The sequence below is a fragment of the Nipponia nippon genome, unplaced genomic scaffold (genome assembly GCF_047370975.1).
Source record: "Nipponia nippon isolate SJK-2023a ecotype South Korea unplaced genomic scaffold, ASM4737097v1 scaffold_5, whole genome shotgun sequence".
In the NCBI taxonomy this organism is placed as follows: domain Eukaryota; kingdom Metazoa; phylum Chordata; class Aves; order Pelecaniformes; family Threskiornithidae; genus Nipponia; species Nipponia nippon.
In genome coordinates, this window is record NW_028262369.1 from 19,389,572 (window position 1) to 19,406,867 (window position 17,296).

Below are 17,296 nucleotides of genomic sequence, written 5' to 3' on the forward strand. Positions count from 1 at the left end.
ATAATATAGCTGAACTGCAGTTGATCATAGCTTTCTTCAATAACCATGCTGCAATAGTAACTGTGATACACTTCCATTAATGCTGTTTTCAGTTTTAATGTAGCTGATACACACAAGTGATTTAAAAGGCAATTTGAGACATTAAATAAGATACGCGTACAAGCCAAATTCACAATTGTTAAACTTAAATCAATGTCTTGTCTCATGTCATTTCTGATTTTTGCCTACTGAAAAAATGAATTTTTAATCCTTCATTTTATTGAACTAACATGATAAGGGAATTGACACAGCAATTATTCTTGGAGAGACTCCTCAGTGGAGAAGTATGAAACGATTGCAGTACCATCCTTGGCTGGAACAGTGAAAATACTTCAATTACGCCAGGAAAAGAAATATTACTACTGGTCTTCAATTCTGCAAACATTTATATGTTCAAATTATCTGAAAAGCTATTGACTATAAAAATTCTTTGATTCTGTGTTTGCTCTTTTTCATTAATGTAGTATTGCCGAAAGACTTCTTCAAATTTCAAATTTTTGTTGTAATAAATAATGAAAGTGCTGGCAAATTTCAACATTACTCTTATAATTTTGGAATGGAACTCTTTCTAAAATTTTTTTAAGAGTTTAATCAGTTGCTGACAGCTTTTTATCTCATTGTGTCTTTAAGTTAGAATTGTTTACATGGATTATGTAAAGAAGTATGAAATCTCAAGCACAGTATTAGTACTGGAATTAATGGAGAGAAATTTGTGCCATATGACAGTGGAATATAATGGCTCCTGCTTTTTATCTGAGTCATAACCAGTGCAGAAGTACACTAGCAGTTCAAACACATACGTGTAAGAGAAGAAATTTAAGAATTCATTCCTCCGTGAGAAGGAAGTCACCTCAATCCCTAGAGTTTAGCACAGAATGTGGCAGAAGACTTGAGAATGTGACTGCAGTACTTCCAAGCTTTCCAAAAACTTTCACTGCAAGGAATGCAGAAAGTTTTCATTTCTAACATCAGAGGATTTCTATTTTGATAAAAGAACATGCACCAAATAAGTTCTTATAAGGCCAACATCTTGACTTCTTAATGCCAATGTCTTGCAATGTCTCATACAGTAACAGCTATTAACAAGCCAAACCAAAGAAATTGTCAATAAGTGTCTTGATAAGACATTTTTAAAACAGGATGCAAGTTGTCTTGCTTTAAAATGTCTTTTCTTTAAGTTTATTTAACTCTCTTTGAGTTTTGAAAGAATTTCTATGCCAGAAGCTAAGTAAGCAAGAAGAAAAGGTAGGAAAAAATCCTTTGAAAAACCTATTATTTCACTTCCAAAATACACATTCATACAGTTTAAACTACAGTGTTGTTTCAAATTCTTTTAAACACACACATTTAGATTTATCTTCTATGAAGTATTTTTCTGACTCTGCATTTCTGTCTCCCTTACGGTATCACACATCCCCCTGCCCTTCCAGGCAACTAGTCAAAGGGTGCTAATCCACAGGTATCTGCACAGTAGAGTGATTCACTTTTATCTCTCTCTCATGAGTTTAGACAGGAAGACAAACGGCTGACTGTAAAATTGTACTTATATGTAGAATTTAATTGTAAATTGTACTTACATGTTTTCTAACTCACAGCACAGCAAGCCATTTGTATAAATACAAAGGCAGTAATGAAATAAGTAACTGTTCCAGTTGAATATTCTAAAATTCCTTTTAGTAGTACATTTCCTTAACTATTTTATATAACTACATGATAACACAGGTTTACAAAGTATTCAAGAGCATAATTTCAATCAACAAGAAATTATTAGATGAATTAAAATATGGTGGCTCAGTGAGGTAATCATAGAATCATTTAGGCTGGAAAAGACCCACAAGTAATGAACTGCTCTTTCTTGCAGTCTCTTGGAAATTGCACTAGGCAGCTTCAAATATTTATACAATGCACAGCACATACATCACACAATGTAAGTGATCTCAGCAGTAACACCCCTTCAGTTTCTTTTACATGTTTGTTAGCAAAATGAATATATGACAATGTTTTGCAAAACCCTGACAGGTTTGTATTTAAAATATAGGGAAGTCTGAGACATACACTGCTAAAAGGGATGATAATGACTACAGAGATCCATTACTAGAAACAAACAAACAAACAAATGTAAAACCTGCCACATGCAAGACTTATTTATTGTACCTAGCCATTCAGTACCCAGTAGAAGTCAGAAGACTGCTGGCTCTCTGTAGTTGGCACTTACTCTCTGTCAACAGCAAAGCCTTAGAATAACGTTGTTTAAAGTCAATATAGACAAAAGTACTCAGAACTCTGCATTGTTTTGTGAGTCTTTGAGAAACATCCAGGTAAAATGAAATTAATTTAGCTTCCTGGATTATTTAAAGTTGTAAGTGAAAGATCCTTTTCAACAGGATGTAGAACACTTATTTGTCCTGAATTTTCTTCCTCTTACAAGGGATACTGAAGATAACATGTTTGGAACACACAAATTAGAAGTCCTAATCAAAATACTTATTAAAACTCTGCTATGGGAAGGCCAGATGATTCTTAGGAAGAGATCATTTTATGATCCTGGGTCAAACCTGTACTTCCAAAATCAATGGAAGAACATAAACCATAGAAACAACTGCATAATGGTAGACTTTACATTATGATCAAGCTACTGAGGTTTTACACAGTAGATTCTATCAAGCTTAGATCTGTTGGTTTTTACACTTTCCCACTCTATCACTAAAATTGTGTTCTGGTCAAAAGAAAGTCTGTAGCCTATAAATAATGTCAGTCAATTTGACTTGTCAATTTGACAGCTAAGGTTTTAAAATCCATTTTGTGGGACACTGAAGGAATTAGTGAAAGATCTCTAACATCCTCAAAACCTTCCTGTGCAAACAAGAGGTGGGAAGCATCACCTCAGGTGCAAGTGGAGTGCAAAGCACAGCGCAGCATAAAGCACACAGGACTCTCTATTTGCAAGCTCACTTGGTGAATTGTAGCGCTGTCAGCTACACAGCTAAGGCTGTCTGCAGCTCTGATTCTTATCAAGGCTAAGAACTATAAGACAGTGTGCTTAGATCTGCTTTTGAGACCACTTGTCAACTGGTAACATTGGGTTTTCATTCACTTACAAGAAGAGTATTTATCTTCTTAAAAGAGAAAATATTACCAGTCTGTTTAAAAGTTGTAACTGTCGAACTTTGTAACCCACCTTTCTAGATGGTCTGTTGTTCTTCCTCTGACTGTACACAGAAACACACTGATCTCTGAGTCCCACAGCAACAGGACAGAATGCTAAAACTTGAATTTGCTGACTTTTAGCATTTTAAGAATTTAAATATTGAAGCAGACAAATTTATTAAGCATCAGAAAGCCAGAGAATTCTCTGAGTTTCGCCCACTTTAGGTACTCAAAAAGCCATAGCTATTTTTTGTTCTTTTCTTGGTGTTGTTTTTCCCCAATGTCTAGAGTAGGGACTCTCAAAGCAATTTGTTTAGAAGAAAGAATTTTAATGTGTCTTCTTAGGACTTCTATTTCAAAGAAAATTTCCTCAGGGCCACTGAAAAAAAAGCAACTAACTAACAAAAGTACACCCCTAAAATGAATGATACATGAAGTCAGATGAAGAAATCAGAATAACGTCTCAAGAATCATCTACAAAGTGCACTCTTTTTCCCAAACACCAAAACAGTAGCATACCAAATCCTGTGAAAGAATATTATGAAGTCAAGGAAATTAAATTAGCCTTGTTGCCAATCTGAGATGTAAAGAAAATGGAGTTACAATTCCCATTCTACATTTTTAATTGCCTTACCTGGCATTCCATGGATGAGGTCTCCACACAACACAAAGAACTTGGGCTTAGGGTTTAGTTTGTTAATGGCCTGCACTGCTTGCTCTGCTAATTTGATTTCTTCTCCCCATTCATCATCTCCGTGGTTAGTGTCTCCAACTGCCCAAGCTTTCATCAGTCCAAACTGAGGATCTGCTCCTTGGATGAAGTAGAAGGGCCCCTTCCATTGGTACTCATCATCTAAGAAGATAAGAGGGGGGGCGGGGGGGAAGAATTGTTAAGCACTAGAGAAACTTATAAAGAGATTGCTCTTCACCTAAGTAAGTTGGGGCTGCTTTAATGAAAGTACAGAGTTCTGTAGTCATTCATATAGGACAAATATAAAGGCAGAAGTACAAAATTTTCCTCTCATGGGTAGCTGCAATAAATGAAAGTATATTAATCTAATTATACCACATGGTAATTACAAACTGATTAGAGGAAAAGTATGTGAAGAATTCAGCAAATAGTGCTGGAAATCACAGGACTACAATATAGCACAAGTGTATAACGTTAGATTTCAGTTGATTCTTTTAAGACTCCAATTATTGCTTCTTTAATTAACAAGTTAAAACATACAAAACACATTTCACATTTTATGGTTCCGGTAGACTTGTCCTTAAATTATTAAGGAGTTAAATGCTTTTTGTTCTTATACTTTTAGAAGGAAGCTGGATGTAGCACATTCTTTGGAGTTAGAACCGAAGCCACTCCACAGAACCAAGGTCCGCAAACACAAAATCCAGCAACATCAGAATTAGCAGCAACAATGAAAATCCTAATTTAGAACTGCCACAATAGCTCCTGAGACCTATGATAAAAAAGTGAGAACTCAGAAACAAATTTCCACTGGTAGAGTCGGTGCAGATGGAGGGTACAACAGAATTTGTACTGCTACAATTTTCTTGTATACTTGTTTCTCTGATACTATAATAACAAGTACCACAAAAGAAGCATGATACATAAGACTACAAGTAAATTAAGAAAAAATACCTCAACACTGGGCAAATAAAGCAACAGTTGGCTACAAATTAAAAACAAAAATGGATATCCTGTTTCCTAGACTTATGTCTCAAGTTGGAATTAAAGTACAAACACGAGTACACTGGTTTCTCCAGCTGTCTAAATGCATTCGTTTGCAACCTGAATATTTCAGTTTTGACAGCTGTATTTGGCTTAATACATTTAGTGGTATTGTGTTTTGTTTTTTTAAAACAGCATTTAAACTGTTAAAAACTCACTGACTGCATCAATCTATAGTTGAATCTAAAAAAATGATACAATAAATTATTTAAAATTAAAATATAATCCACAAATATACTCCCATATTATGTCAGTCTGATTGAAATACAGTTTGAGGCAAAACTAATCTTCCAGTAACAGTACATAACCAAGTAGCATGTCCACCACATGGATTTACTTTTGGTTTTCTTTCAAGTGATCTAGAACTGGGGCTTCTTACATTGCAAGAAGGGAGGTACGTTTCTTTCAAGGAAGGTTAGAAAACAGAGGTCAGAATTCATCTCTTGCACCATGGATATGGATAGACTGGGATGGGGGAGAGGGAATGTGGGCAACTCCCAAAAGCTGCTTGTAATTGTCATCTGTTGCTATGGCATCAGATCATTTTGCCAAATGCAAGCTTCTACATTTTAGTTAGTGACATTTAACTTCTAAACAAAATTATTTATAGTCTGTTAACATTGTCTGTTAATTCCTACCAGCACTGCCTTGCTCTCAATAATAATCACGTATTTTATAGATAGAAACTTTTAGCCATTCATTAGCTTTTAATTCTGAAATGAAATTAACTTTTCCTATCACATAACTTATTCAGAGAAGTGAAATGATCCATCATCTATCCGTGAGTTTGCAATAGAAGACTCGTGGAGCCAGCTGAATGACACAAAGTAATTTAGGTTTTTATTTTATGTTTTGCATGGCAAAATATGACTGCCATAAAAAACAGCTGACATGCTGCATCAAAGGCATCGTTTGTGCAGAGAAATCAACTTATAGTTTTTATAAGTGGAAAGCTATAGGAAAAAAACAGTTAAGTAAGCTTGCATCAGAAATCCTTTATGACGTATACAAAATAAAACTGAAAAAACGGGGAAGTCTGAAACAGGAACTTGTTTTGGAGGAGTGGCACAATCCTCAAAATCATTAAATGGGAAAAAAAGCTCAAATCTTTGAACAATGTGGCAGGATTTTTACCACCTGTCCCTTTTCCAGCAACTCGGTAGACAGTATTGATGATCAATGCTGGGGAAAATCTACTTGTTTTGTATTGATTAATCTGAAGCCAGTAATTTTTACCATAATAGCCTAAGTAAAATGTAGAGACATTTATCTATTTATTTTTACAGGAAATACTTAGAAAAGACAGCTAGTCTTTGTTTTAAAAGACTGTCTTTCAATTATGGACATACTGTGTTTCCCTTTCCAGAGCCCCAGGGATGGTGTCTGGTGGCCAAAGGCAGCTGGAGCACCTGCAGCAGGCCAGGTAGCTGCCAGGCAGGCTGGCTGGCACAGGCAGCAGGACTGGACCAGGTCCCAGGTAACAAGGAGCTTAACATATAATGCTCGAACAGAGAGAATTCTGGCAAGCAGACAATGTACCGACAGGGAGCACGCGGAGCTGACGCAAAACAGGCTGCAAGGCCAGACCAGGGGCTATTCTAATATATGCTTCATGGGTATTTTTTTTTCCTGCCTTATATTCATGCCAATACAGTAGCTCTCTAGGTTTTAAGTACCTGAATGTTTCCAAGACTGCGCACAGATGCTCTGGTTTGAGTGGGTGAGTGATGGTCATGTGAGGCAGAGAGAGAGAGACACTGGTAAGATGAATTTGAAAGGAAAAGTTCAGTACACAGACAGAATCAAGAAGTGGCAGAAGAAAGGAGAAACAGAAGATGCAGGGGTGGAGGTGAAGAAGAGTGGGGAGAAAAGGAAAGAGATAGGAGGTGAAAAGAGAAAGGAACTGAAAATGATGCAGAGGTATATGCTATATTCTCCTGTAGGAAAGATAAAACGAAGAAAGCGAAGCATGGACAACAGAAAAGATCCAGGAATTGGGGCTACGTAAATAACATTTACTTAAAATGTTAGTTTAATTAACTGGTCTTAGTCAAATAATTCAGTCAACAGCTATTTTTGTGGTATTTGATAATTTATCAAATAGTTACAAAAAATAACAGTAAGGTTGAATAAATATTTTCTACCTTTGTCTTGTTATTTGATCACTCCAACTAGAAACCCTATTTAAAAACAAATAAACCTAGTACTTAAACCAAATTCTGTCAGCTTATTACTTATCAAGTGGTACTTACTGATTTAGTTCAGTACTTCCCGATTTTGTTCCCCACGAAACAAAAGAATATGTGGGAACAAAATAAAATATGGACACTCAGTTTGAACTCACACCTTAAGTTTTCGTTTATCAGGAATGTGTTTCAATTACTATAAGGTACTATAAATAAAAGCAGAATATCACAAAGAGAGTTGTATTGGTACACCACCACTGGTGCAAACTTGAACCTGCACTAACTCTTAAGCTTGTTCTGACTTCAGCTCATCCAGGAAATAACTCTGAATTGCCCTCACTGTTCTGCCTGCAGAGGAGTTCATACAAATTTCTCCTTATCTGTGCAAGGCCTAACATCAGTCCAGCTAAATTTTAAAGTGCTGCAACTAGTGCAGCTTGGCTAATTTTGCTTAAAACTCCAGGAGCACGTCTGCACAAGTTCTGCCAACAGACCAATATGGTAAGAGGGTAGCAATGAGAAACAGAACGCATAAGCATCTTCCACTACCATAAATGGATCCAGAAGTCTTTTGCCTAACAATTAAATGATTTATCAATGGACTGTGTTCAGATAATTATTAACAAAACTTCTGTACCCTACTTCTCTCCCTCACCAGCTGCTTGTTAGCACCCTCAAGCAGATGAGGTACAGTAGGCTGTGCAAATGAACCTTATCTGCTTAAGCAGTGAGTCAGGCACCACAAAAAAATGTCTGAACCATTTTTTTGGACTTTGCACCGAATCCCAAGAACAGTGCTCAGACAAATCATTCTGTTGCTATGCCAGGGGAATGCCAAAGCCTGGCAGAGGGTTAGTAACAAACAGCATTGGGCAGAAGTGGGAGGGAGAACAGCTGTTTTTGCAGTGCTCACCTAGTCATGATCCAGGTCCTAGATGTTACTGTATAAGGTTTCAGTTAAATAGCATGTACAGTTGCTTTCTTCCCTTCAAATGTAGCAAGCAATAACTTTTATGGGAATGACATCAAAGGCATCCTTCTCGCTAGGAGTTTCAATTTTCAAGACTGTAGATGAGCTATGTAGTTGTATTAGACAAAATACAGGCTAGGTAAAGCAACAGAAGATTAGGATTCAATTAATAAACAAGTTTTTCTGCCTTTTCCCTTGCACCGCAAAATTGAGCGGAGCTGAGAACACCTGCAAATTGGCCCCTCATCCCTATGACCACAGAGGCTGTTTGCAACTTTCTGAATTTACCACAGCAATAGGAAAACACAAATGGCAGACCAAAGTCAGCAGATTTCTCAGATAGCCAATGTACATATGGTTTCCATTTCTGAAGGACAAATGTCTGTGGAGCTGCTCTTACACACTGAGCCACACAAGACTCCTATGCCAAATCCATTTTGTTCCTAGGCCTCCTTAAGAGCTACACAGCTGATTGCCACAGAAGAAGTCCAACTTCAGAACATGTTGTTATGCCTCAGTTTCGATAGCTTCCTACTCTTTTTCTGCTCCCATGCATGCCAAAGTACAGAGAGAGGATCAATGCAATGTATTTTTAGTAGCATAGGCTGAAAAATGGTGCCAGCTTCTAATTTTATCTAAGGATTAATTCTGTGAAGGGCCAAAGTAGTCAGCAGCAATTCACAAGAGAAAACCTCAGCCATGTATTGTGATCACACACAAAAAGACACTTCAAGGACCTAGGTGGGATTTAAGCCAAACCTCACCATTTCTAGAGAACGATAGCTAATATCTTGCCGTGCCTTTATTTCTTCCTCTTTTGCTTTTCCTAATTTCTCGTCCCTTTTCTTCCCTCCTCGCCAAAGATCACAAAGACACATATATAGAGATTGCTCATATAAACCACTGCAAGCTGACCTCTGACAGCCACACAGTACTGCTGGGATTTCCAGTATTTCCCTGGTGGGATTTTTTAAAAGTACATTGGTTGGTTTCAACTGTACATTGGTTGGTTTCAACTGTACATTGGTTTTCTTCTTCCTCTACACTCTACGGCATTTCATGGAAACAAATTAGTTATGAAAAGTTACTCCTGTCCATAGTGTCTCTATAGACACTATTGTATCAGAGGAGAATGGACACGGACACACACCTAGTGCTTGCTCAGTATACCATGGGCAGTAATAAAGACGAAAAATGCCCTCATTCTCATGTTGGGTTTGCCAGGGGAATTAATTTCACTTCTCTGAAAGATCACAAAATAGCAGAAATAGGTACATGTTTCCCTGCCCCAAGCTGTCTCTGCCTACAAAGTGTGCCTGTGACTCTCCTTCTAGGTAAAACTGGACAAGAAGCACAACCTGGGTTTTCTAAAGAAGCTATAGGCAGGAAGGAAAATGGAATCTTTTAAGTGAAGGCAGCAGTTATACATCATAAACAATACAAAATGCAAAAGCTTTTTCCTTGCAATTGTTTTGCAGTTTACCTTTAAAGGAATTGGTTTTCATTCCTCTCAGTCCTGGAATAGTTTGAAAAACAATAAAGGACTTACACTAAATCCTTAATAATTCCTCATTTAATATTAAAACATTATCAATTATTATGGCTTCAAAAGCACCATCATTATTGTCTGTATGTCCAAACACAAAAGATTTCGATCTAATGAAATATGCATTCCTTTCAGCTATATTTTCCATGTGTGCCTGAGAGACTACCAAAGACCTTACCATTGAGGGTTCTGCTGTGTGACCAAGGCAACCTATTACGGAAGGCACAATTTTATGCATCAGGGGAAAAAACCCTTCAAAACAGGTATCAAAATACATTTTTCAGAGAGAAAATAAAACCTTTTAAAAGAGTAATTATTGTAGAAATGATGTACAGTGAGCCTAAACTATGGAGATAATGTCAGCAGGAACACTAACTGACAGAACATAGCTTCTCAAATAAATTAGGCAGTGCTACTATTTTTAAAAGATATACTTTTAAACTTCTTAGATAACTATCAAGGTAGGAAATGCCCCCTCAGATACAGTTTATTTGTACTGAGGGCTACAGAACGCTAAAACTCTAGTCATGCCTTTATGCCCACCCCCAAATTTAACATGTAAACTCATTGCAGAAACTTTACAGCCCAAGACTGTAGGTGTGAAGGGGGGTGGCTTGCATAATGACAAGGTGAAGTCACAGAAAGTTGCTCAAAACCCACATAAAAATTTGCCTAATTCATATGAGAGTTGGAGACAGTATTGGGAATGGAATATGCTAGTTGGGAAGCAGTTCTGATCAGTGCTCAAAAATATTACTGTTGAAGAGCTCTAGAACAGTAATCATAATGTGCCAAGATCCAACACTCTCATGAAAGCAAGAAAAAATAAGAAATCAACTGCGGTTGTATTTAATTTCAAAGGAAGGCGAATTATATGTAATTACGATGCTTTTAAAAAGTGCAAAAATCCTTGAAGGCAGCAGGGAAACTATTCAAAGACACTATACCAGAGGCTCAGACCATATGCACAGCATTTACTAAGAACTTCAGAAAGACCAAAAAGAATCCAGACTGACTAAACAACATAAACAGCAGCAGAAAATAGGAAAGATTTTATACACTGGAAGGTTAGATACAAAAGTCCAAGAAGCCAAGCTAAAAAAAAAGCGAAGAACAATTGGAAATAGCACAAACCTGAAAACTAATAAAGCTCTTTTTACAGGCATTAGGAGCAGGTAGCCTGCCAGACACTCACTAAGGCTAACAGATGTTCCAGACATGGAAGATGCACTCAAAGATAAAGGCAGAGCAGAAAAACAATGTGAATTGTTGTATCCACGATTATTATGGAGGAACTTGTGAAGATCTAGTTCCAGAATTCTTCCTTACAAACAGTGCATCAGATCTGTCTCAAATCAAATTATCAGTAGATGATTCAACAAACTAACATGAACAATAACAAACCACTCTGATCAGGTGGCATCCACAGAAGAACTCAAAAGTAAAAAACAGCTAACCCCTGGCAAGTTAACTCTTGCTTAAAACTGCCTTTGCACCAGAGGAGAAGGAAGATGGCCAGTATCACACCTACATTTAAAAGGGTTTCTGAGCAATCTGGTAACTGACTGCAAAACTGGCACCTGTACAGGCAAGTTAATGGAAACTGTAACAAGACAATAACTACTGCACCTACTGATTCTTCAGAAAGAGTAATTGACAGCTTCTATATGGACAAGGGAAATCCACTTGATATCATCTACTTCAATCTCCAAGAGGTATCTGGCAGTTACTCACCAAAGATTCTTAAGGAAGCCAAGCTGTCTTGAAATATCAAAGTCCTCATATGCATAAAAAACTGGTAATAAAAAAAGAAATTGACAGGACACACAGATCCCACCTGAATCTGTCCTGGGACCTACACTGTTCAACAAATTCAAAACAATCTGTAACAGTAACTGAATAGCGAGGAAGTTAAATTTGCTAAAACTAAGCCATTTGGCAGTATGAAAATAAGGCCTGGTTGTGAAGAACTGGGAAGAAACTTCATTAACAGTGACTGTTCACGAAAACAGATGAACTTCAATGCAGAAAAGTGCAGAATAGTGCACATGGGAAAAACACCACCAACTTCATTTAAACAATGATAGTTCTAGCAAGTGCTACAAATAAAAGTCACCTTGGCATTCAGTAACAGCAAAAAAGCAGAGATAGGAAAGGAATAGAGAACAGAACAAAGTAAAAAATATGAGAAGGAACTGAATAATCTTAAAGAGTTTGCAAAAGATTGGTGAGGGAAGCATGAAAGAGGAACATAAAATCACATGTGGAACTGAGAACATGAGTATGCAATGCTGGTTATCCGCTTCTTCCAGATGACGGCTCTGGAACCATCAGCTAAAACTGGCAAAAGACAGGTTCAAAACAGAGACATTTCTCAACCAGTTAAGCTGATAGTACTATCGCTTGTTTAGTTACTTGAAAAAGTGCTCAACCTACTTTCATAGAAATTCTTTGCACAGCAGCTACTGGCACACTTGGGAAAAAACAGAACAACACAAAACAAACCCAGGACTTTTTGGGAGAAGTGGTGGAGAAGACAGAATTTACCCAAACATATGGTCCTGTTTCTTCACTAAAATACTAATAAAAGTAGTAGAGATCTGAAGCACAATTTCACATGGGTAGAAAAGACAGAGAATATGTGAAAAAAGTAAAGCCAAAGCATTCAGAGGTCTCTTGCCAGTAAGGTAGGGTATTTATGCACTGTTTGCTACTACGCTCCACTGATTACATGGATAATTTAGATCCCTAACCCTGAGCATCTGATTCACTCATGTCACATATGAAGAACAGATTACAGCAGGTTATGGGTATAACCTCCACATTATGTGAAAGCAGACTGAACAAATTACTATTAGGGGACAGGGTATGGAAGAGTGATTTTGCAGGAAGGGTAATAAGAAAAAAAAAGGAAGTTAAGCTCTCAATGGTGACTCCCAAATTTTAAAAGGAAACAGTGTGCCAAGCCATAGCAGTGGTAGTAAATGTTTTGTGTAGCTACCTGTTTAACAGAAGGAGTGAAACCTAAAGACTGAGGAAAACAACAAAACACAGATAATTGATTTTCATCTTAAACTGCAAGAAACTTTGCCTCAGTTTTTATCTTGATTGTTTTTTTTCCAATCATTGAGTTATCAAAAGGTTGTGTTGAACTTTAGCCTCTTCAGAAAGAGCTAAGTAAATTATTGACAAAGAAACATTGTACTCAAATGATAGCCTAAAAAGTCCTGAACAAGATAAAAAAAACAACCAGTTGGTAAAAAAAGTCTTAATTAATATTTAAAGAACACCAAACAAAGACACTTCAGGAGAAACAAACACATCTGGAAAACAGATACTCAAATCACATTTTTTTTCTTCCATTTTTAAGGCAATTTTCAAGAAGTACTTAGCTAAAGCTTTTGTTCAGAAATTTTTACACTGCCATTGAACACTCCTTTTGTTACAATTTCACTACACAGTTGTATTGGGTTTCCATGGCAAGGTTTTGGTAGCGGGGCGGCTACAGGGGTGGCTTCTGTGAGAAGCTGCTAGAAGCTTCCCCAGTGTCCGATAGAGCCAATGCCAGCTCCAAGACAGACCTGCAACTGGCCAAGGCTGAGCCATCAGTGACAGTGGTAGCGCCTCTGGGATAACATATTTAAGAAGGGGGGGGGAGGGGGGAAACAAATAAAAACTGCACAACTGCAGCCAGAGAGAGGAGTGAGAGTATGCGAAAGGAACAACTCTGCAAACACCAAGGTCAGTGAAGAAGAAGAAGGGGGAGGAGGTGCTTCAGGTGCCAGAGCAGAGATTCCCCTGCAGCCTGTGGGGAAGACCATGGTGAGGCAGGCTGTACCCCTGCAGACCATGGAGGTCCACAGTAGAGCAGATATCCACCTGCAGCCTGTGGAGGACCCCACACTAGAGCAGGTGGATGCCCAAAGGAGGCTGTGACCCCATGGGAAGCCCGTGCTGGAGCAGGCTCCTGGCAAGACCTGTGGAGACAGGAGCCCACGCTGGAGCAGGTTTGCTGGCAGGACTTGTGACACCACGGGGGACCCACGCTGGAGCAGTCTGCTCCTGAAAGACTGCACCCCAATGGAAGGGACCCACACTGGAGCAGTTTGTGAAGAACTGCAGCCCGTGGGAAGGGCTCACGATGGAGAAGTTCATGGAGGACTGTCTCCTGTGGGAGGGACCCCACGCTGGAGCAGGGGAAGAGTGTGAGGAGTCCTCCCCCTGAGGAGGAAGGAGCAGCAGAGATAATGCGTGATGAACTGACCACAACCCCCATTCCCCATCTCCCTGTGCTGCTTGGGGGGAGGAGGTAGAGAACTCGGGAATGAAGTTGAGCCCAGGAAGAAGGGAGTGGTGGGGGAAGGTGTTTTTAAGATTTGGTGTTATTTCTCATTACCCTACTCTGATTTGATTGGTAATAAATTAAGCTAATTTCCCCAACTTAAGTCTGTTTTGCCTGTGATGGTAATTGGTGAATGTTCTCTCCCTGTCCTTATCTCGACTCACAGAGCCTTTCCTTATATTTTCTCTCCCCTGTCCAGTTCAGGAGGAGTGATAAGAGTGGCTTTGGTGGGCACCTGGCATCCAGCCAGGGTCAACCCACTACAACAGTTGATGTAACTAGATGGCTTGTCTGCCATCTGTCCCTTCAACAAATGCTAGGCATTCAGTTCCAAACCAACCACACCATCTGCAATTAATAGGTTGCCAGAATGACTGTATACATATACTTCACATGCTCAGAATTGGTGATTTTTCTTTATTTGGCAACAAGCAAAGCCAAATATTTCCAGTGAAACCCAAGAAAATACCACAAAATTGTTGGGATTGAATAGCCTTGCCCACCTCATCGATCAATGCCCACCAACCAATACAATTTGTAATTTATAAACAAATACAAGGAAATAAAATACCTTCCATGTGTGGCAATAGGAAAAGATTTCTTAACGCAGAGCTAGTTATGCACCTGAAAAGCATAGGCACCCTGCAGAACCTCCACCCTTGGGAGAATTTTACAAACAGGTGAGATACACAGAGATCTTCAACATACCCCTCTGTTGGTCCAGCCACAAGACAAGAACCAGCAGTCAGCATCTTTGGCTTGGCAGCAGCCTCATTACCTTATTCACCTGGGAGGAGGTAAGTCTAGAAGCATGTGTCCTATGCAGCTGGCTTATACTCAGGCACTACCAGCCAAGGGGGTTAACAGTGCGGTCTCCGCACAGCGTGTAAGCACCAGGGGAGGAACTAGCTGCTGACCACCCTGAGAGAGGCTGAAGCACCTTGAAGAAACTGGCACCAACAGTTTCACAAGCTACGGAGATCAGGTTTAGCATCACTGACAAGCGTTTTAAAACGAATCTGATGTTGGACGCTGCTGGCATCTCCACAGGAGCCGGAGCCGCCGGCGCTGCGGACGGGCGGCGGGCAAGACCACGGGGGCAAACGCTTCAGCGCAGCTCTGCTCTCCAGCTAACGTGGCAACAAACTTCGGAGGCTTCAGGCGCGCCCCGGCACAGCAGGGGGGCAGCGGGCTGCCACAGCTCCGCGTTCAGCCGAACCCCCGCGCCCGGCAGCAGCACACCGAGTGCCGCCTGCTCCCCCGAGCAGGGTGCTCCCTATCACGGGCTTCTGGCGCCGGCAGACGGCCCACGGCCCCGTCCCAGTCCCTCCGAGCGCCTGCCCTACGTCTCCCCCTCCCCGGCAGCAGGCGCTCCTCCCGCTGCCGCCGGGGAAAGCCCCGGGCCTCCCCTCCGCACGCCCCTCCCGCACCACCCGTCCGGCTGCGCGGCGGGGAAGAGAGCCCGCCGGAACCCGGCAGCCCTATGCCGAGGTTCCGCCGGGCGCTCCCGCCTCGGCGCGGGCCCCGCGGCGCGTACCTTGGCGGAAGGCGGTCAGAGTCCTGCCCCGGGCTCTCAGAAACGCGTCCCTCTCCGCCGCCATAGCTCCCGCCCGCCGTGCGGCCGCTGCTGAGAGCCGCCGCCTGGCCCACGGCCGGCGAGGGGGCGGCACCGCCTCCGCCGGGGGCGGCGCCTGGGCGCGGGCGGGGGAAGCCCCTCCGGAGGCCCGGCGGCGGGCCGCGCTGGCGGAGCAGGGGGAGGCCGGCCCGAGCAAGGCGTTTGGCGGGGAGTGTGGTCGGGCAGCTACGGAGGGAGCGGCTCCCCTGGGAGGGCGGGGGCACGGCCCCGGGGGGGCGGGGGGCTGCGGGGGGCTGCGGGTGGCTCCCGGGCGCCGCCATGCTGGGGAGGCGGCGGGGGCCGCTGGGGGTGGCGCGGCGGCCGCGGGCGGGCGGGCGGACGGGCCGGCCTGCGGTGTCTGCGGGTGGGAGCCAGCCGGCGGGAGGGGAACCTGCCCCAAAGATGGCGTGGCTTTTAAATGAATAGTAATAAACAATTAGTAGATTTCCTTCATTTTCAACTTTTTTCCTAACCTGCGAACTGAAGTAAACTGATGTCATCTAGAGGCATTGGCAGTCGTGCTCTGTATCTTGAAGGGATGTTTTCCAGGTCAGATTTCCTTTTAGCGTTAATTGCACTCATGAAGTTAACATCACCACCAACTGCTCTTTGAGAAATAATAATAATTAAAAAAAAGGTTACGTGAGAAAAGCAAAGGCCCAGCGTCTCCCAGCCCCGGCTGCCCGCTCTCGCTGACCCCAGCCCCGCGCCTCCGGCTTGGCCCTGCCTTGCCCCTGGCTGCGGGTAGCGCGGTGGGCAGCTACCACGGCCCTGGTAGCTGGCATTTTTCTCAGCACCGGGCTACACAGGTAATAACTGAAATATATGGGAGACCCTTGCAAGGCAATGTTTTCGTAATCTTTTCTGGACTGCAGTCCCTTTTTGGCCTAGCAATACAGGAAGGATAATACGGTTGTGATTTTCCAGTCGAACAGCCGGGAGCCCATTATTCTGCACCGTGTGACATGCAGGGTTCTGAGTGCCTCTTTATTCATCTTGTGAAATCTGTAGTGAAGCACTAAATAAAGTTCCTGTTATCAACTAAAACGCATTCCTATGTCTGGATTATTTTTCCATCTGTAAAATGGAGGTATTATTATCCACAAATGAAAACAGTTTCATTCCTGCTTCTAAACTGCTTGATGATCATTAGATGGAAAGCGCTAGAGGAAGTCTTTTTTAAGTCGTTTTTGTCAGTTCCCCTCTTTATGAGGCAGCATTTGGTACATTAAGCAAGTAAATACTAAAGTGCATTTTTGACTCTCAGGTGCAGCCTATCTAAATATCCTACCACCATCATAGGAACAGGTGATCATGGTCTAATGCTGGAACTGCTCATGCTAATATAAAAGCAATTGGCTGAATGATCCAAAGAGATTTTTGACCTTTTCTGTTTCTTCTCCACTTTCTTCTCATCTGCTTAATAGGGCTGAGCAGTTTTGTACCAGAATATGACTGCTGCATGAGTTCAACTAAACTCAGATTTATTTTGCAAGCGAAATACCATCAACACCAGGCCAAAAAGTGTAGAGAGAACATTACTGTTTTGGCAAGACAGCATACTATGGTTTTGTAGCACAAGGACGTGAGCTTGCGATCAGCACACCGAATAACCTTTGTCTTAACCTGAATGTGTTGCTAAAGGCAACCATTTTTCTTAGGTCAAGGTGTGCACGTCTGAAAGACTGAATCAGACCTGGCAGAGATGTGGCTTCT

General features: G+C 41.3%; 1 protein-coding gene across 1 annotated transcript in view; it reads right to left on the minus strand.

The window, feature by feature from the left end:
* The window catches only part of CPPED1 (calcineurin like phosphoesterase domain containing 1), a 52,694-nt gene extending 37,044 nt beyond the window's left edge, over nt 1–15,650 (minus strand). The window contains exons 1-2 of the mRNA XM_087732244.1: nt 15,503–15,650; nt 3,821–4,039 (exon numbers count right to left, since the gene is read on the minus strand). Coding sequence (XP_087588370.1) covers nt 3,821–4,039; nt 15,503–15,566 — 283 coding nt within the window. The 5' untranslated portion in view covers nt 15,567–15,650. The remainder of the gene's footprint in view (nt 1–3,820; nt 4,040–15,502) is intronic.
* Nucleotides 15,651–17,296: the final 1,646 nt, after the last annotated feature.